At 33.3% G+C, this 21,314-nt stretch overlaps 1 protein-coding gene and 1 long non-coding RNA gene across 5 annotated transcripts; one reads left to right on the plus strand and one right to left on the minus strand.

The window, feature by feature from the left end:
* Nucleotides 1-202: 202 nt before the first annotated feature.
* Nucleotides 203-17,687, minus strand: gek (serine/threonine-protein kinase gek). 4 transcript variants are annotated; one of them, XM_075313244.1, is made up of 17 exons: nt 17,591-17,687; nt 16,858-17,085; nt 16,520-16,791; nt 15,217-16,461; nt 14,525-15,144; nt 12,353-12,495; nt 12,109-12,289; nt 11,928-12,034; nt 5,662-5,777; nt 4,872-5,588; nt 4,103-4,808; nt 2,193-2,396; nt 1,934-2,119; nt 1,767-1,860; nt 1,489-1,703; nt 1,285-1,397; nt 203-1,091 (listed from the first exon to the last, which is right to left on the minus strand). In XM_075313244.1, exons 1-17 carry the CDS (start codon nt 17,601-17,603, stop codon nt 1,041-1,043), a joined length of 5,211 nt encoding a protein of 1,736 aa, XP_075169359.1. In that variant the 5' UTR covers nt 17,604-17,687; the 3' UTR covers nt 203-1,040. The 4 variants fall into 4 exon arrangements, with proteins under 4 accessions (XP_075169359.1, XP_075169358.1, XP_075169357.1 ...); XM_075313243.1 differs by having other exon boundaries at nt 4,872-5,392; nt 5,450-5,588; nt 12,109-12,495; XM_075313242.1 differs by having other exon boundaries at nt 12,109-12,495.
* A 1,456-nt stretch (nt 17,688-19,143) lies between these two features.
* LOC142241637 (uncharacterized) lies at nt 19,144-19,643 on the plus strand. Its single transcript, XR_012723737.1, has 2 exons — nt 19,144-19,372; nt 19,430-19,643. It is a non-coding gene; the product is annotated as an uncharacterized LOC142241637 (long non-coding RNA).
* The last annotated feature ends 1,671 nt before the right edge of the window (nt 19,644-21,314 follow it).

Here is a 21,314-nt window from a genome sequence, read left to right on the forward strand (position 1 = left end):
ATTTAAGCTAAAATTAAAATGTTTGCTCTTCTGAAAGGCGAAAAGGACGTAAACAAAAAATGTTAACAAATGTTCTACTACTAAAACTTTCCAATCAAATAAATTAACGAACCGTCCTTTATACTCACCTAGCTTAACGAAACCACAAAACGTTCAAATTCATCCTTTTCTTTCTTTAAAGAGAAATAAAATAGCATACATATAACAAAGATTGTTGTTATTATTTCTTTTTCTAAATCCAATTAAGAATACGACTACTTTATTTCTTCCGATTTCGATTTCCTTTCGTTTTTGCTTTTTTGTTTTTAAATTTAGCATTGGGACTTTTTAAAATTCATCGTAACTTATTAAGTTATGTTTTTATGTGGTAGAGGCTGGTTGGGGGTTTTCGCTTTTTTTAAAGAAAAAATTGTAAAGTGTGCATTGATTCCCAACAAAAATCATGTTCATTCCAGTCAGCGGTGTATGTGTATGTGTATGACTAACCTCTACTAAATGTCTTCCGCTTTGGGAGGTGGTTGGTATATATGTATGTATGTTTGCTTTTTGTGTCTTTGTCTTGTGTGTTATGTTGTTAGGGGTTTGGTTATGCAAAAAAATGTCCCAACTAACTTCAATTATACAATAGTATGTAAATGTAGATTAAATTATTTTGTATAAATATTTGTTGTTTTTGATCATTCGTAGTTATAGCGTTAATATGAAAAAATAATTATAATATATAATAATTAAATAACCGTATCATAATATTAATTTTATATGTATTTATATAAATATGTATGTAGTTCAATGTTTTGGATAGCATTTCCCTCCTTCTCTCCGTATTGAGTTGAGTGTGTATGGGGCATGTGTATGCACGATGAGATCAGTTTGTTCTACGTTCATCTCCAGACCATATTGGTGAAATTAGAGATTGCTTATTTGCTTGGCGTTTGGGCTCATCTCTTCCAATTACCTTACACACTCACACAACAAAATTATTGCACAAATCTCTAGGTATGCTGCTCAGAAAATATAGACAATATCGATCGTAATGAATGTCACTGCTGATTTCCCTCATTCATAAGTTGAGCACTGAATGATAATTCATCCTAAAATAGATTGACATTGATACTATTAATAAAATCCCCATACCAACGGCAGGATGATGTAAACATATAGCACATACACACACATATATACACGTATATTATGTACACACATATGCATGTATGGAATTTAGAGACAAGGGGAAGTATATATATATAGGAATAGGAATATAGTAGTACACTATTGAGATCTTACATCGAACATGTCTTTAAATGAAGATGATTCATTGCCATATGGACTTGGTGAACGAGATTCTGAATAATTTAGTTCAGATTGCTGGTCATGCATTGTGCTTTTCTGCATTACTCCTGGGTAGTAATAAAGCGTTAGAATGAATGAATGTAAGAATACAAAACGGGAACAAACAAATGCTTGGCCACATAGTGCTCGAGTACTTACCATTATTGTGACCTATTTTAAGTTGCCGCAACTGTTTTAGAGAAGCCATATCTGGCTGTATCATACTTAACAATTGACTACGAGATTCATTGGGACTCTCAATAGAGGTTGGTAAATCTAACAGGCGCTGATTTTGTATACCATCACCAGGGCCCATGTGCGATATATGATTAAAGTTGGTGGGGGCTGAAATCATTTTTGATCTTCTATCCGTACTAAAAATGCAAGAATTCAATTAAATAAAACACTCCAAACTAAATCTATATAAAGCTATATACTTTTTTATGGTTTTATTAATCTCCCTCATAGAGAATCGTCGTTTTGTATTAACCCCACTTATACGTTTGAGATTCTTTGACTGGAAAAGACCCTCTGCAATAGGACAAAAAAAATATATATATATATTAATAACAAAAATATCGTACACCTATAACTATCACCATACTTGTGTGTATATTGGCTAAATAAACTACATTAGGGGTATCATTAATATGTGTTAGAACAATATTCCCTTGCTGACTTAGAGGTGATGACCTTTTCAGACCTATAGACTGCACCCATTCTGCAGTTTGTGTATTGAATATATCTAAGTGCGTTTCGGAAAATACCAGCAAATGACCATCGGAATAAGCTAAAAAAAGATATTAGGGGGACGACAGTTAAGTTTACCACATATTATGAGAATTTCAATGTTCTAGACTTACTAATATGTGAAGGAAGAGCGGGATACATAATTTCACGGTCGCGAGATTTTCGTCCTTGCAAATCTACATATATTGCTAGTGTTTGGAAAACTAATAAATATTCACCATATCCACCTCCTGCACATTGTATTTCAATAACACGTATTGCATCCACACCAGAATAATTGAGAAAGGCACACAGCTGGTTTTCAGGATGTATAAGAGCTATAGACCATGTTGAGGAAAAATATAAAAAAAAAAAATTGTATACAATATAAATAAGACCAATTTAAACAAAAAACAAAAACAAAAAACAATAAATATTATATTCTGCTACAGCTCCAATACTACAATATACAGAATACACAGAAAGAAACATCACCAAAACTTTTAAATTCCTAATTGAGATTTAAAATTGAATAGATTCAATTAATTATTTAATAAAACCCGATACAATTTCTCTTAAGAAAATAGTTGCATTTTTATTGTCGTTCACGATTTTCATCCGATTTGCTTGAAATTGGAAATCTTCATTTTTGTATTTTAAGCCAGCGAGGAGCTATTCTAAATTTGATCTATATTGGTCCATACGGGTTTGACATAACCCGTATATAGCCCGATCTTCCGATTTGCCTTCTTGAAACCGTAGATCGCACATAAAAGCCATAAAAAACCTTTTAATACTAGTGTTCCTTTTGATATAGTTTCCACTCGAGCCAAAAATAATCTACCAAAATTTGGAGAAAATTCTACCAAAAATCTACCGAACAAAAAAATGTTTTGTCAAAATTCTATTTCTATAGAAAATGTTGTCAAATTTCTATTTCTATAGATTTTTTTTTTTCAAAATTATATTTCAATAGAAAATATTGTTAAAATTCTACTTCTTTAGATTTTTTTAATTCTATTTCTATAGAAATTTTTGGCAAAATTTTATTTCTATGGAAAATTTTGTCAAAATTTTATCCCTATAGAAAATTTTGGAAAAATTTTATTGTTATTAAAAAATTGTGAAATGCCTCTTATTTGAAGAGAAATATTTTGCAAAATCTGTTTTGCTAGATTTTGCAAAATATTTCTACCAAACAGTAAAAAATCTACCATTTTGGTATTCTACCAATTGTGCCAACCGTGATCTCGAGTGATATAAAAAGCGAACGCCTAGACGGAAATTTACGATTACTCCTAGAAATTAAACAATAAAAAATCCTACAAATCTAACATGTAATGCTACTAATTTCAAATTTAATTTCGGAAACCGTACCATTTGAACCGATTGTCTTGAGAGAAGGGTATGTTCCATCAAATTCTTAAATTCTAATTCAATATGAAATTTATGGCCTCAAATGTCAATAACAAATTTCCTACGCATGTGTCTATAGTTTTCTACATGTCATATGAAGTATTTACTATGAATAACAGACGATTATGAGGACAGTTTTTCAAAGAAAATTATTTTATGCATTTCATGCATTTTAAAATTCGACCCTGCTTTTCTGTTACCTTTTTATTTTCAATTGGAAATATATTGGAGATATTTGCATTTGTACAATTTCGACTTAAGTATGCTTTGTTTTTTTTTTGTTTTTAAATTAATTTAAAAAAAAAATTTCCAATCAACACATGCTTTTTTTTACTTCCTGAAGGAAATAATTGATGTAAATATAGATCACAGAAATAACAATATCAATTACCGAACCTCTAGTTGACTTGATTTTAAATTGGTACAATTAATTTAAATTTAATATTTAAATCAATTAATCATTTAACTGAAAATATTTTCAAATTCAATTAAGCCTTTAATTGACGTAATATTGGTTATATTTTCTTCTGTGTATATATGTCTAGTCTAATTGACCATATTGAAAATAAAGTTTTCCAGATTTTTCTCATTCTTTCATTTATAATTAACATACAATTATTTCACTTACACATGGCCGTTGCTTCTCCTTGTAGCAAATAGGCGGTGAAACCACTCTGATGACCAATTACTAAACGCATATCGGAAAGAATTTGTACACATTGCACCGTATATGCCACAGTAAATTCGCACATCTTCTGATGTCGCAATCGATTACGATTGATCTCGTACACAATAATTTGTGTCTGATTTGTGGGCTTTTTCAAAGCGACCACAAAGCAATAGACCAAAGCTGGAACACGTTTTATAATACCAGTACATGCTGCCACACAATTCTTCGAGTCGACCACCTTTATCCATTCGACATCGCTACACTCTAGAGCACGTATGGGTAAGAGACGTATATGCCTCTGTTTACCACAAAGAAGTACCAGAATATGCTCCTCCTCTACATACCAAATTTGTAGAATCTTTTTACTATCGCCAATACGAGCTATTTCATACTGTTCAAAATTTATGCAATAAAGGCCCTCATCTGTACCCAATAGTAATTGATCGGGATAAACAATGAGAGCACTCAAAGCGTTACGCATCAAAGCCAACGAACTGTCCAGTATTTCATTGACTTTATATATAGCCGTATTGGGTAAATTATTACGTTTTAAGATGCGATGTAATTCGCTCAATGCAACAACCCATTTGGTTTTTTCCGATTCATTATCGGCCAGCATTAGTGTATTTAGGCAGGGTCCACCTTCAATCAAGGACGTTTTAATCTGAAAGTAACAAAACAAACAAAATGTAAAACCAATCTCAATGCCTGCCTTCATAAAACTTACCTTGAATATACATGGCACATCTTTCTTGGCGGCATGAATTACATCACTCTCCCTAACACTTGTCACTGCAAACTCAGTGTCTCTCATGTCTAGCACTTGTGAAACGTTTACACATGGTAATGCACTACGATCGGCCGAGATATCGTAGAGAAATAATTTAAAATCGCATACTACGACAAATTGCCGCACCCAACCACGTTTCACTACACCCTGTTTCGGCACTTTAACATAGCCTTCGTAGGCCGTACCAATTCCTCGTGTGGGATCAATGCCCAAAGGGCGTTTGGTTTGATCATTGGGCACCGGGCAAATAGTAGGAACCTTTTGACAACAATTTGTGTGACATGCAAAACCACATATTTCACATACAACACCCTGGCGTGTTAGACCAACCATAAGCGATGTACAATGATTACATTTGGTTGGACTGCTAAAGGTGCGTACCAAAAATTGATGGATTTTTTGTTTATGCATGTTTGACGTTTGTTGTTGCTGCTGGTGTGGATGATGATGCAGGGGTTCTGTTGATTTACAACTCAAATTACTTTTGGAACTGGAATTACGTATAAGAGCTTTACCCTCGTCCCCATACGAAAGATTATGTTCGGGTGATAAATTCATGGGATAATTGCCTCCAAAAACGGTTGATGACATTTGTCCCGACTGTCTTTGATCCGTTGATTCATCGGGATAGAATATATTCGAGGAGGAGTTCATCTAGAGAAAAAAAAAACGGAACATGTCTCTGTAGAAGTACTTCATTTTTTTTGCGTATTTTGAGAAAACTCACCACAGCATCGCCTACCGATGACAAACCGCATATATTTGGATCTGATTCCTTGAATATGCCTGCAGCTTCTTTATTGAAATAATTATAAGATACCTGTGAATTTGATCTTTCCAGAACTGCATACATTGAGGGGATTGATGGATGGAATGATTTGTTTGTTTGTTTGTTGGTTTGCAATATTACAAACACACACGCAATGTTATGTGCAAGCAATGTAGGATGTATAGATAAAAAAGAACAAATACAGATTTAGTTACACAAAAAGAAAACAAAGGACATAGATCTCAGGAAAAAGGGATAAATGATATAGTATATAAACTCCAAATTAATGTTTTCTTTTTCATTATTTTCGTTTTTTTTTTATTTTGCCCAATGAAGAATGATGATGTTACCGTATAGCGTAAGCCATAATAAACATTGATCGATGGATTGGAACAAGGACAAACTACTTCTAGACATTGATGAGGGGGGATTGATTGAGTATCTGTCTAAGAGTATTAGGTACGGAATGGTAAAAAAAAATTCTGCAGTTGCAAACAAGTTGTGGTTATATTACATACAGACAAATAGAGTGAAGTTCCTCTGATTAAGTTAATTTTAAGTGATTTTTATGTAGGAGTGTATAAATGGGGAGGATGGTCCGATATGTACTAATAGCGATTCTAATAAAACGTTCAACATTTTCCGAAATTGATTGTATAATATGATTTTAGCTTTTAGAAAGCTAATATTGCATTAAATTTAGAATGACACTAGCATTAAGGCGAAAATGCATCTCATGAGCAATTTACTGTGGTGTAGAAGCCTTTTTGGGAAAAGTACTTTCTACTTTTATACCATTCGCATATGAAGCTACAGATTTGTCTCCATGATGTAATGCTACCATGCACTTCTGCTGTAGAAGTAGTGTTGCCAGTTTAGGAATTTCCCCCCTTCCCCCAAATTTAGGGATTTTTCAAGTTTGGGTTATTCTTATTGGTAACATTCATTATAAAGTGTTCTCAACGAAATTCGGAACAATTCCTACAAGTGAAATGATTAAATTTTTTGCTTCCAACAATTTTTAGACTGCAAATTCAGAAGATTTAGAAATTTTGAACTCTTTTGGTGAAGAATTTTATTTCTGTTTATTTGTCGATTTTATAAACTGAATTTTCACATATATATTATTTCAATTAACTTGATTTAAAATATTTATGCATTGAATTATTTCTATCTGATTACTAAATTGAGGTTCAAACATAATCTGGCAACACTGTTAAAAAAGGCATCAAAGACAATCTAAAAGATTGCCTGGTTCTCTGAGAGAAAACAAATGTCAAGAAAAAAATTGCTTTATTTTTCTGCCCAGAAATTAATTAAAACAGCAATATTACAAAAAAAAAAAAAAAACAACAACAACAATAAATATTCACCCAGCAAAAAAAGCGTCGCCAAAAAAGTAATGAAAATGTTCTTTTTGGATCCGGAAGGGGTGAAAAATTGACGCAGAAGCGATGAATTTAACATGGGCTTGTCATAGGACGGAAGTCCTTCATTTCAACAGCCGTTGCACTGAATTTGCTTCACGTATTTAGGTGTGATCCGAATTCAATGTTTTGGATGTAAATTATATTTTTTGATAATTTTTAATGGATTCTAACGCTTGTCGGAAACGTTTGACCTCAAATATTTTCAAAAATTCACAATTTTTTCAGATTGGATTTAGCATTTTTTTCGACAAAATTTAAATGATTTGTACCCTTTTTTGAATTCTTACTCTGTTTTTAACCTATTTGAAAAGTTGAAAAAAAAAAAACAAGTTATAAAAAATTGAATTAAAAGAACTTCCTAGGTAGTTAATATAAAGAACATCATGGGGAGTGCATCTTCTGGAAGTGCTTTTAAAGTTGTGCCTTTGGAAGAACTTCCAATTTTTTTGCTGGGCACTTCATTATACATACACTTTCTATCATAGATAACCTAACTAATAGATGGCCCGTCGCTCTCCGACCAGAAAATATTGAAGAAGCCCAAATGAATTTTCTGAAATTTCGTTTTGTGTTTTTCGTAAAGAGAACATTTGCTCAAAATTAAATTTTGTATTTCTGCGGTTTTAGTCGCAATTTATTGTTCAAATATAAACTTTTTAATATTTAATTTGATTATAAATCATCTGGTGTATCAAAAATGTTAAAATTGTGGATAAAACAGGAAAATTGTAAAAACGAAACTCAGAGAGAATTTGGAATTCCCCCTATTTTCTTCGTTTATTCTTCATTTCGGGAACTGTCAGTTTGACACTGATTGGCCATCTATTAGTTAGGCTATTTTAATTTTCTATCATCGTTTTGGTATTGTTGTGTCGATTTTAATACAGAAATTAATCAAAATCACAAATGTTATTGATATTTTCCATCGCAAATGCCAGTACATTTGATAGACACATCGAAGCAAACTTCATGATATTATGTTGACAAAGTTCTTTGGTGCTTCAGTTTTGTTATGACAAAACTGCCTTTAGAGGCATTGCTAATTAATAGTTCTACCTATCGAATGATTCATATTAAATCCAGCGGCCATCCTGCGTATGTGTTATATTATATATTAATATAAAGTATACGCAACCATGACTTTTCTAATTAATATTAACCATACGCTACGAAGGCCGATCATTGGAAACATGTTCGTTCAGGGATGTAAAAGTTGGTACAATTGTACGAAATTTGGTACATGTCACTTCTCAAAAGTACAATGGTACTACAATGACCTATTTGGTACAATTTGAAATACTCAGTTAGTCTTCAAAATTATCGACAAGACCCATTTATTTAATTGTCCATTTTTCTATATCCTGAAATGGATAAAATAATACATTTAGGATTTTATGAAGCATATCCATCGAACTTTAGTCTTGATACTGGGGTCATGTCTAAACTTCGAAACTTCTGCCAGATCATGGAAAACTCTTTAGTGAAAAATTGTTTTCACTCAACTAACTTTCAATATCGAATGCCTTTTTGAGCCAAAATTGCAAGTGGTATTTCAAGAATCACTCATGTACAAATCCCCAAATTTGTTACGTGTTTGACTGAATATTTTCATACGAAAATATGATGAAGGAAGGACTCATACAAAACCTTTACAAATAGCACCTTCGTTATCGTACAAGTTGATAAATAATTTTTATTTTTTTCAGTTACAATATTCCAATCCATTATTCGTGAAATTTGGTACAATTTTAACCCAAAAAGTACACTTTTTTATTCTTGTTGGTACAATTTAAAAATTAGATTTTTCTTCCTTGGGTTGGTTTTACTGCGAGAGGTGGAATGTCCGCAGATTCTATAAAATACATCGGTCGGTGATTCCAACTTAGCTTTGGTATCATTTAATTTTTGTCATAAAAAAGGATAAAGTGGTACTTTTTTTCTAAATTCCACCAATTTTACTTTTTGAACAACTTGAAGTCGAGAATGTTATACAATTTGCCAAAATTTTGAGTTTGCTGGTCGATTCTTCTTGGTTACTTTAAACCCATTACCAGATTTTTAACGATCGATTTTTTTGATATAGCTCACTTATCGACCAATACACCAATTGTCGCATGTGCAATTAAAAATTTGTTAAATATTGCCGGACCATACCAACGAACTAACCACGTTCCAAAAAATGCTGTGTTACACATTTTTCTAATAAAAGCAACTGAAGAGTTTCCATTGAGTATGGAGTCAAAATACACTATAAACCACAAACTCTATGTTATGCAAAGTTGAACAGACCAATTGAAAAGCCCCCAGTTGGAAATATTTTTAATAGACCTAACATTTATGAGACTCTTATAGAAATTTGTCAGCTGTCGATCATTAAATTATAGTATTATGAGATTGCTATGTTATGTTTAGGCGTGATGAAATTAGGATCGTAAATGTCGTGCATGCCCAAAAAGGTTTTTAACGCTGAAAACTTTAAAACAAAAATCCAAAAAAATATTTCGAATTGACATAAATATAAACTGAGTGAAATCACGTGCATTTCAAAGATATCAATTGAATGTGTACACCACATGATTCACGAATATATTGGATATGGGAGAACTATGCAACGATGAGTTAATGTTTCGGAACAGGTGTATGGAGATGATCATGTGTGGCGTGGAATCTATCTTGTCATCTTCATTTCTCTCCGAAATCCAATGCACAGAGATTGCTTTGAATCCGATGTTATGTGCGCAAAAACACAACAGTCGTCTTGGACTATTCTGGCATGGAATAATTTTCTTTTAATAATTTTCATTGACTATCTTGGAAGGTTAAAAATGAATCTGCGAATCAGCAGCATTTGAAGAAAAACACTAGGATACTTGTGGTGTTAAACAAAAATTCGAATTTTCGTCTCTTTGGAAAAGAGGACTTTTTTTAAAAGGTCAAAATTTGTATCTGTATAAAAAGGGCCATCTCACACAACTCTTTTAATTTAGTGTAAATTGTAAAAATTATAAGTAATTTAGTTGATTGTGGTTACTATCACAAGTCAATTTTGGCCAAAAGCAAATGACGATTTGACCCTATTTTCAAAACAAAATCAAAAGGCCTAGTTTGCCTTTTATGGACAAAAACAAAAACTGTTTGGCCAAGGCAGCCGTAGACTTTTCAATTAACCTGTTACAACCAGTCACAATAAAAACTTTGTCTTTTAACTTCTATTATTAATAGTTGACATTCCATACCAAATTATCGTATTAGTAAATGCATGATAATAATTAAATTAAAGCTGTGGCTGGAACTTCTGATGCGAGGCGTTCTTGTTTTGGAATAACGTAAAGGTAAAAACGTAAAAAAAAGAACAATAAACTAAAAGCAAACATAAGGCAAACAAAAGACAAACAAAACGATGTGAACATAACACGATACAAAACTAGGAATTGAAACCGACTAGAGTGTAGATTTTTTTAAGCGCCGCAAGACTACAATTAAGCAGAGAACGCCGCCTTATTTCAAATTAAAAAAGACAACGCTAGGTTCCAATCCCTAGTGCAACACATACGTTACCGTTGTTAATGCCTGAATTTATATTGGCTATGGACTAAACATTATTTTGCCTATAATGGGAGGACCAGGAGGAAAACACTTAAGACTTTCATATATAATTTTAACCATAATGATATGAGAATTTTGAGTGATGGTGGAGAATTGACAAAAAAATCTTTATATTTTTAAGATACAAACATTCAAATCAAATCAATATAATTCAATTGTACTTAAGTGCTTTGTCTCAATTATCTATTGTAAAGTATTGTTGCGCAAGAAGAAATACAACATGCCGAGAAAACATGAAGTAAATCCAACCCAGGTGTAGACTTTATTATTCTGAGATTTTATTTCTTTCATTGATTTTTTCGCAGTCATATTTGAAGAGGAGAACGATGTTGGCGACGACGACGATGACGACGACGACGACGTTGGCAATAAAGGTATACTATTGTATGCGTCACTTTGGCCGCTGCTACAGCTGTAGGAGTAATCAGCGGTAGCATTAGTACTGGTGGTCAAAGGATGATTATTAAATACTATTTCGTTTGTCGTTCGTTGCCTAACAAATTGTTGCACTTGGTTCGGGTTAGAGCTGCTTACATCGGCCTGCTCATTAATATCATTTTTTAAATTATTAGCATTTATAAAATTTTCACTTGGACGCATATACTGATTACATTTGGCACACATAGTAAATTTGGAACGATTTGATTTTCTATCGGCGTTAAGGGTATTTGTATTTCTTTCCCAATTCTTAAATTCGTCATTACTTTCATCGACACTTGCATCTACAACAGGGGCTTTTGGATGTTGTTGAGTTTTTTGTTTTTATAAGAAAGAAAAATTAAATAAAAAATAATAATAAGTTGGTTTTGAAGAATTAAAATTAGATACCAACTGAAAACAATTCAGTGTCAAAGAGTGAGATAGTCATTTATGCATGCAACTCGCGTTTATTATGGGTCATAATGCTGCCTAGCGGGTCATGGTGTCAAAAATTAAAATGCATTTGCTGACATAGCTTCAAAGCCATTTTTGGAAACTAGTAGAAAGCAACTGCAATAAAATCAATCAATTAAGCTGCTTTCTCATGGGCGTGGGTAAATTTCAGCCATCATAAAAAATATGATTTCTATTTTCTTCATTGGGTTAAGATCAACAAAAATTTAGAAAATATTGCCTCTAATACACCTTTTACGTGTAGTAAGATATAATTATATAGAAAAAAAAAAAACAAAATTGTCAAATACTTACATCCTTTTGACGATTCTAAACCTTTTTGAATATCCCTCAGTTGGTTTTCTTTATAATGTAGCTCATACATGGCCGATTCACAACGTTTGCGGTAATCATTCAAATCTCTGCGAAACATATAAAATCAAATTTTTTAATATAGCATCAAGGGCTTTCTTTTTAAATTATAAATTTTACATACTTTTGAGTGGCCATTAATTCTGCCCGAGTTTTACTCAATTCATCAGATATAGCTGCCTTAGCTTGAATTTCCGATTGCAAGGAAGATTGTAAGTTAAGTAATTCCATTTTATCCAATTTTTGTGACCTTCTATTACGCCAATTTTTATTGTTATCATTGTTATTCTTTTTATAGAATGGACCTGCATAAATCCCATAAATTGTTGTCAGTATATAATTTGGTTGAAAAACAAATTCAAATTTACCTGAATGTTTCAAATATTCCAATTCTTCGGTCATTTTTGTGGCTAATGCTTGTAAATAACTTCGTGCATCCTTTTCATCGGAAACCCATTGTATTATTTCGGACATTTGTTTCTCCCATTGGCAAATGGCTTGACGTTTAGATCTGTGCAAAAAAAGAAGAAAATAAAAAATTGAAGAGCAATTATTAAGTTAATTGAAAATATGTTTAAAAAAATTGAAAATAGAGATTAGGAATTATAAAAAGACGTTTGAAAAAATTGGCTGTTTCCAATTTTACAAAATTTGTCGAAAAATCAGGGAAAAGTGGACTTTTTAATTTTTTTAAATTTAAAAACTTGACTTTTTAAAATATTAAAAAAGTCTATTTTCGATTCTTTCTATCTAACATATGAAAAGCAAATTTTTCGTATGCGAATTTTCGACTTTTTATGAGTAATGTATACTATAGATGGAATGAGTAGTACGTTATCTATATTCGCTTGGACGGTTCGATCATGTCTCGGACTATGTTCGACGCTTTGTTGATTAGGATGTTCCTTCTCAGACTTTGTTGATTTAAGATCGCTGTTGTTATTTTACAAGATTTTTAAGACACAAACTCCTCTTTTTCTTGTCAACTTGTTTGCTTTTGGACGCTCTCGTCGCAATCAATTGATTATTCCAACTGCCAGTCAATACATGAATAAATCATTTCATGTGAGAATTGGTAGACTGTATAATAGTCTGCCGAATACGTTGAAGCATTTTGATCTATCCTACAACACCTACCGAAAGAAACTTCTTCAATATTTTACATCAGCTTGATGATTAAAGATAAAGATAATTGACTTAAAGATAATGCAAACATTTTTTAATGAGTAGTCTCCTGACTCGCGAATAAAACATATATTTTAATTTCAATGGGATCCAAGAACATTATCAAATTTCATACATGCGAGCATATAATAATGCAAAAAACAAGAAAAAAAAAACAAAACAAAACAAAAAAAAAATATTTATATATAATGTAATTGATATAAGATTGCTGATTCAATTGTTCATATGAGATTGTTGTTTTTTTTTTATATTTTTTAGTAATTGATGCTTTATATTTTAATATAATATTGTAATGCCCGTTAGAGTAGTACATTGTAATTCGTCAAATTGGCCCTTTAGAGGCTTCGAATTGCTTAAATAAATGGAAATAAAAAATAAAATAAATGGTGTATGATAACGCGAACAAGATGAGGAGAACGAGAGGGATACCCCTTGAGTCTTGTATCTTTTACTCATGCAACGCGGACTATTTTACACACACAGAAAAAACATCACCAAAATATTTCCAATTGGAAAATTGATTGAAATTTTCCAATTAAAAATTTTATTGATACAATTAAATTTTTAATCAAACTGGAAACATTACAATTACATTACAATCATTAAAAAAATTTAATTGGTAGCTTTTTCATCAAACTCGGATGGATTCGAAAATCAGTTTAATAGATTTTTAGTGTTGGCTGAAATCGACTTTTTATATTGCTCAAAATTAAATAATCGGCTTTAAACCAAAGTATCAAAAAATCGCCCCTTAATTGAAATGAGAATGTGATTTAAATCATTCTATAACGATATGAATAAGAAAAAATTAACTTTAATTCGCTTCAACCTCAGGGCCTTTTCATATATTAAAGGATCCTTATTTTATATAAGCCATCCAAAATTAGACTTCTAAAAAGGCACAAGTCAAAAAAGTGATATTTCGAAATTAAAAAAAAAATACATTTTCAAACTAAAAACTAACTATGACGTTTTAAATCGATTATTCAATTTTTTAACAACAGGTCTATTTTCGACTTGTATTTGTTTTTATAACATATAGCCCAGAATTAAACGAAAAGTCGATTTTTTTGGTTCCAAATACAATCCGTAAATTTTAGACAAAAATTATTTAAATAAAAAGCGTACATAGCTGTCACACAAATTGTAAAGATACTCGTCATTAGTTAAAGACAAATATCTTTGCCGTTCAATGATGAAAATTGCCAATTATTATTATTTAAAATTGACCAAATTGATGAAAATTCCCCAAAATCAAATTCTCTTTATTTTGGAGCATTCATCAGACTAAATCTCTATCGTTATTGAATCACTATTGAAAATAATAAAGCAATAATAGTTTTAAAAAAACTTACTTGAGTTCCTCAATATTGTCTTCGAATTCATTTTGTTTAGCCTGCATTTGCATACTCTTTTGACTTTGTATCTCCATCTCCAGGAGTAGTCGTTGCTTTTCTTCTATCCACATATTGCGGTCTTTATCATAATCTTCTTTCAGCTCACTTATTGTATCGGTTGTATCGCTAAGCGTATCCAATTTGCTATTCTCATATTTTTCACGGGATTGTTGCAATTCATTGAGTAAAGTTTCCTGATATTTTTCGGCTTCTTTAAGCTGTTCTCTAAGCGCCGATATTTCAAGATTATATCGAGCTTGTTGTTGATTTAATTTTTCTGTACATTGTATTTCGATTCGTTCAATTTCGTAACGAGATGCTTCTGCATTGAAATTATTTGCACCCGCCGCTGCAAAAGATGAGGCATCCGAATTCTTCTTTTTATTGAGTTCTTCCTGTAATTGGCGACAGAATTCTTCGGCCCGTTCTCTTTGCTTTTTTTCGGTTGCTTTGTCTGTGAGAGCATCCTCAATGCGCATTTCCAACTCTCTGCGACTTTTATCGGATTTTCTTAAATCTTGACGCAAATTATCAATTTTTTTCATTACAGTTTCAAGTTCTTCCTCTTTATCTCTTACCTATGTTGGAAAAAATACAAGAGTTATATGGTTTTGAATGTATAGTTTTTTTTTTACTTAGGAGATACTCACTTGACGGGATAGTTTTTGTTTTTGATTCCTCAATTCCGACAATTTATCTGTGACCTCTGAGTATTCCATCATGGCCAGATTTCTTTGGCTTATTGCATCCTTTAACTCTGAATCCTGTTGCTTTATACGATCCAATGCATCGTTATATTCTTTGATTATTTCAAGTTTTTCACGTTTTAGTTCGCTTATTTCCTTGTCCAATTCTTGGAGTCGCGCTTTTGAAATGGTACTATCGACTTCCTTATCCCCTGAGTTACTACTACTACTACTACTATCTAGCTCTTGTTTCTTTTTGGTAAATATTTTCAATTCGTTGAGGATTTGGCGTGTACATTCTGGAGAGAGATTCTTTTCATTAAGTAATTCTTGCTTCAAAGTATTGTAGAAGGAGCGGTCTATTCCATCAATGCCATCTTTCGGCGAGGCCAGACTGTTAATATCTAATTTACCCAAATCAGACATGCAGCTATTCTGGGTAAAAGTAAATCCCACAAATGGCAAATGAAATCCGGAAAATGCTGGATTTGCTGCAGGTGGCACCGAATCTGAATGTCTAATAGTATTGTCGTCCACGTCGAAGTTCGATGTATCGGTGGGGCTGTCCACGTCGGGCACATATGGTGCAGCACCCAGCCTAATATGATCCCAATCTAAGCCCTCAAACCATGCATGAGACTTAAAGTCTTCAATGCCATTACGCCCCAACCGGAATTCTGGAGCACAAATCAGCCGTTTTATTAAGTCCTTTGCTTCATCCGATACCTTGGTTATACCATCTTCGGGAGGAAAGTCGAAACAATTCTGATGATTCATAATTTTGCCATAGGTTTCCACCAAACTCTCAGCATAGAAAGGTGTCTCGCCATAGAGCATTTCATACATACACACTCCAAGTGACCACCAGTCGCATTCTGCCCCATATCTTCCCTGACCATCTTCCATGGCGCGTAAAATTTCAGGAGATATATAGTCAGGAGTGCCTACAGCAACATTCGATTGCACTTTACCATCCGAACCCAAACGCAAACAAGAACCAAAATCCGCTAAACGTATGTGACCGTTAACATCAATAACCAAATTATCTGGCTTGATATCACGGTGCACATAACGCAGCTGATGTATACTATTAATGGCCAAAATAATTTCGGCTATGTAAAACTTGGCCATATCCTCCGGTAAACGATCTTCAAACTTGCTTAGCAAAGTCAGTAGATCGCCGCCACAATAATAGTCCATGACTAAATACTGAAATTGTAAATTCATTAGATATGACTGGTAACAACCTTTGTTCCATAGTACTTACCAAGTTAGTGTCATCTTGAAAGGCATAATGCAAATTGGTTATCCATTGTCGATCACCATATACCAAAACGTCTCTTTCCTCTCGGAAACAAGCTGTCTCGGCACGCTTTAACATTTCCCATTTGTTCAGGATTTTCATGGCGTATATCTTTTGTGTGCTTATCATTCGTACCACACAAACTTCTCCAAATGCTCCACGACCTATAATTTTGATTATCTCAAAATCATCTCGTGATAGCCGTAATTTCTTCACTAACGTCACCACAGGTTTCGCTATTGACGAAAAAGGGATACGATTAATAGCTACCGCTCACACACCCATTTTAACAGTAGCCATACCAATTTTTATGAAATCCGAAACGGTCTTCTCCCGTCTAAGCGAAGAATTACAACATTCCTCGTAGAGCAGTAGTAAGGCATCCAAAAGTGTCTCAACTGAAATTGCTTTGCCATTAGGGAAGTTGTCTTCACCATCCCTATCCTTATTGTCTGCGGCCACCATGCCATGTTCCAAAATTACCGATTCGAGTATTCTCAATCGCCTAGTACATGATTCTTCAAGAGATTCTGCAGTGAGACACACAAAACGCAAAACCAAAATACATACATATATTAATTTCTTAAACAAAAAATATTATGAAATGGTGTCGTCGTTCATAGATGAAAAATCTAAATATACATATATATACCACCACCACATAGGTGTAGTGTATATATATAACATTTGGGGATATTTGCCATAGCAAAGAATTTGGAATAATACATCCTTCAAATATGTAATGTTCCCATGTTGTTACTTCCAAAATATCTATTGTCAATCAAAGGGCTGACCTCAATATATCTTGGTATGTGGGACCCCAAAATGGGATGGAATTCTTTTTGTTCATTCATTCATTGTACCGTCGTAAGGCGTAGAGGGAAAGAGGGGGTGACTTTTTCTTGCGAATAGTATGCAGTTCATTTGGTCCAATCGTAGGCGTATACACATTCAAAAACTTTATGCTTTATATGATTTATAGCTCCGACGATTTGTTATGATAAGAACAATATTTAATTTTGATTTTATATTTACCACAAAAAGACATTTTATTCACATTATCTGGTTTCTGTGTGGTGTTTGGTGACTGCGCTGTGTTTTTGTAAACGACTGCGTATCACTCCATTGACTGTGGACTGTTAAGAACGTCGTCGATTTTTATTTCTGTGGCTTTGAACCTCTATAAGAGAACTGTCACACTGGTCAAATATTCAATAGCAATAAATTAAAGTGGGTACCATGTTCGTTTTACGAGTTGAAAATTGCAAAATATTCGCGATTACTTTATTTTATTTATTTTTTATTTATGAAATAATCAAAATTATAAATGAAAACAAACATATTCCGAACGGAATGTCTGTGTTTCTAAAGAATCTTACTATGTGACCAATTCGTAGGAATTGTCGACGATTACTAAATAATCGATAAATGTGTTGTACATCACATTAACAAGCAGCAGTATCTATTATGCTGTTAAGCATAACTTATAGTGTGGCCAATATATGGGGTATTTTTGAAACGCGCACTATCATCCGAATAAACTTATATTCTAGAAGGCACATTATGCATAGTTCATATAATAAGTTTACCCGTTCAAAGTTTATTTTTATTATTATTTGTGTTTGTAAAGATTCTTTCGGTGTGACCAAAAACTAAGAATTGCCGGCGATAAGTAAAATATTGTTATCGATCAGATTAACAAGCTGCATTATCGATTATGTTTGCAAACATTACTTATAATGTGGCGAACATCTACTACGCTTTACAGACTATCAATTATTCCGGACGGAATGTCGGTGTTTGTAAAGAATCTTACAGTGTGTCGGATCGATACGACTTGTCGGCGATGACTAAATAATCGGTAAATGTGTTATCGATCCCATAAACATGCAGCAGTATCGATTATGCCTTCGGACTTAACTTATAATGTGCACGATATATGGGATATGTTCGACACGAGCACTGTCGTCCAGAATAACTGATAATCTGTAATGCGCTTTACAGACTATCAGTTATTCCGGACGACAGTGCTCGTGTCGAACATATCCCATATATTGTGCACATATAAGTTAAGTCCGAAGGCATAATCGATACTGCTGCATGTTTATGGGATCGATAACACATTTACCGATTATTTAGTCATCGCCGACAAGTCGTATCGATCCGACACACTGTAAGATTCTTTACAAACACCGACATTCCGTCCGGAATAACTGATAGTCTGTAAAGCGCATAAAGCGCATAATGCGTTGTACACACTATAAGTTTTTCCGGACGGAATGTCTGTGTTTGTAAAGAATCTTAAGGTTGAATTACACACCATGCGTCAATCCGTGCTTTGATGGAAGGGTTGATTTGTTTCTGTTTGAGGCAGACTATCCGAGCTTTTGATTTCAAAGAGAAATTTCAACTCTTCAATCATCGGACGCATTGTACGTATTGAACGCATTGCATGTAACTCAACCTTTACACTGTGTCCAATCGATATGAATTGTCGGCGATGACTAAATAAATATCGATCCCATAAACAAGCAACAGTATCGATTATGCCTTCAGACTTAACTTTAAAGTGACCAATCCCTGCCAGCATTTCAAAGTTCCATTTCAACCTCATCGTTACCACAGACTCGTAAATGTCACTTCAACCATCATGAAAAGGTACATCAAAAAGTACATGCAAGTAATTTGTCATCCCTACTGTTAAAAAAGCCATTTTTTTTGTGAAACGCCAAGCGCAACCAGCTTGTTATATTTTAATTAAATAAAAACGAAAATAAAGTTCTGAAAACATAGATTATACGCTTAAAAATGTGAAAGGTATATTGGTGAACAATTTGGTGATTTTCCAAATGGAATAAAGTGATTGTTTTTCAGATATTTTACAGACACGCTGCCTCCATGGAATAAAAACACTGGTTGATAGACGCAGCAACATGTAACTCGCTACCTGTAACTCAACATCATCATTAATGCCAAAAATTATGTTAAATGTAATGTGATAGTGGTATAAATGTTATATTTTTAAGAATTTGTAAATGTTTAATCAAATTAATAAATATCTAAACAAACGTGTTTTACTCGACCACAATGATTCTTTTACAACTATCTTAAAATGCACTTTTTCTGATTGTTTGGAGGGTCCCTTATTGGCGTCGTTCTAAATTGATCTATAAGGGCACCTAATAATTGCACTCATGCGAAACATTTTTGTAGTAACTTGGCGTGGTACAACTTCTAAATAGTGACGGCGCTTTTCCGACGAGTTTTTGATGTCGTATATGATTGTTTTCGACGTAGTGGGGATTCTCAAAAGAGTCCCCAAATTCAAAAAATGTTGGCAGGGATATATAGGATATGTTGGACACGAGCACTGTCGGCCGGATAAATTTATAGTCTGCACGGCGCAAAAGATTTGCCACACTGTAAGATTCTTCACAAACATAGACATTCCGTGCGGTAAAACTTATGGTCTTGACGGCACATAAGAATCAGAGGAGCTAAATTTTTTCACAATTATTATAGCAACTTGATACTGACGGATCTTGCGTGGAAAGTCAAACTTTTTGACAAAAAATACAAGAATTAGTAGTAATTTTTTCTGATTTAATTTAATACTTTTAATTAATTGGCGGTTAATTTTGAGTCGAGATGAGTCGACATATTCGGCGACGGCTTCGACTGGCAAAACTGGTCGGCGGCGCCATTCTCTGCTAACAATGTGGTCAAACACAAAGAATTGTCGGGGATGAATAAAATATCGATAAATGTTTTATCGATCACATGACTTCGAACATAACTTATAGTGTAGCCAATGTCTGGTATATGTTAGGAATATTGGGACACGAGCAGAGAATGAAGCCGGCGAGTCGCGCCGCGGATTTCAGTCGACTCCGCCGCCGAATATGTCTACTCATCTCGACTCAAATTTAGCCGCCAATTAATCAAAAATGTCGATTTAAATAAAAAAAAAATGTATTAATAATTGTCATATTTTGCCAAAATGTTGAACCTTACACCAATTTATCAATTTCAAACTGATGTAACAGTTTTGCGGTATGCACCTCTAGCGAAAAATTTCATTCCCATAAGAAATGCATTGCTATTTATGCTAACGAAATTTTCGGTAGCGTTCAATTTCGTAAGCTGGTACGCACCTCTAATGAAAATAACAGGGTTGTCAAAAGCATATTTTGGCAGCAAACATTTAATTTATTACAATCATTGTGTGCATAAAAGTTCTAAAATGTCTGTAAATAATAAACAATTTATTTGAGAAATATTTGGAACATATATTAACAATTGTTAAAAGCGATTAGCTGGTTTAAAATTTGTATACACATCCCTGTTTTTTTGTTGTAGACTTAAATAAATTTTTGCTACCGAAAATTTCGCTAGAGATGCATACCGGCCTTTAACCAAGAACATTTTAACGAAATGTAATGCGCTTTACAGACTATCAGTTATTCCGGACGGAATGTCGGTGTTTGTAAAGAATCTTACAGTGTGTTGGATCGATATGACTTGTCGGCGATGACTAAATAATCGGTAATTGTGTTATCGATCCCATAAACATGCAGCAGTATCGATTATGCCTTCGGACTTAACTGATAATATGCACAATATATGGGATATGTTCGACGCGAGCACTGTCGTCCGGAATAACTGATAGTCTGTAAAGCGCATAAATTTGATTGTGAGACTGGTTGTACAACTAATCTCATTACCATTCGAATAACTTCAAGTTGAATTTATAATGGTT

The sequence above is a fragment of the Haematobia irritans genome, chromosome 5, assembly GCF_050003625.1.
Source record: "Haematobia irritans isolate KBUSLIRL chromosome 5, ASM5000362v1, whole genome shotgun sequence".
In the NCBI taxonomy this organism is placed as follows: domain Eukaryota; kingdom Metazoa; phylum Arthropoda; class Insecta; order Diptera; family Muscidae; genus Haematobia; species Haematobia irritans.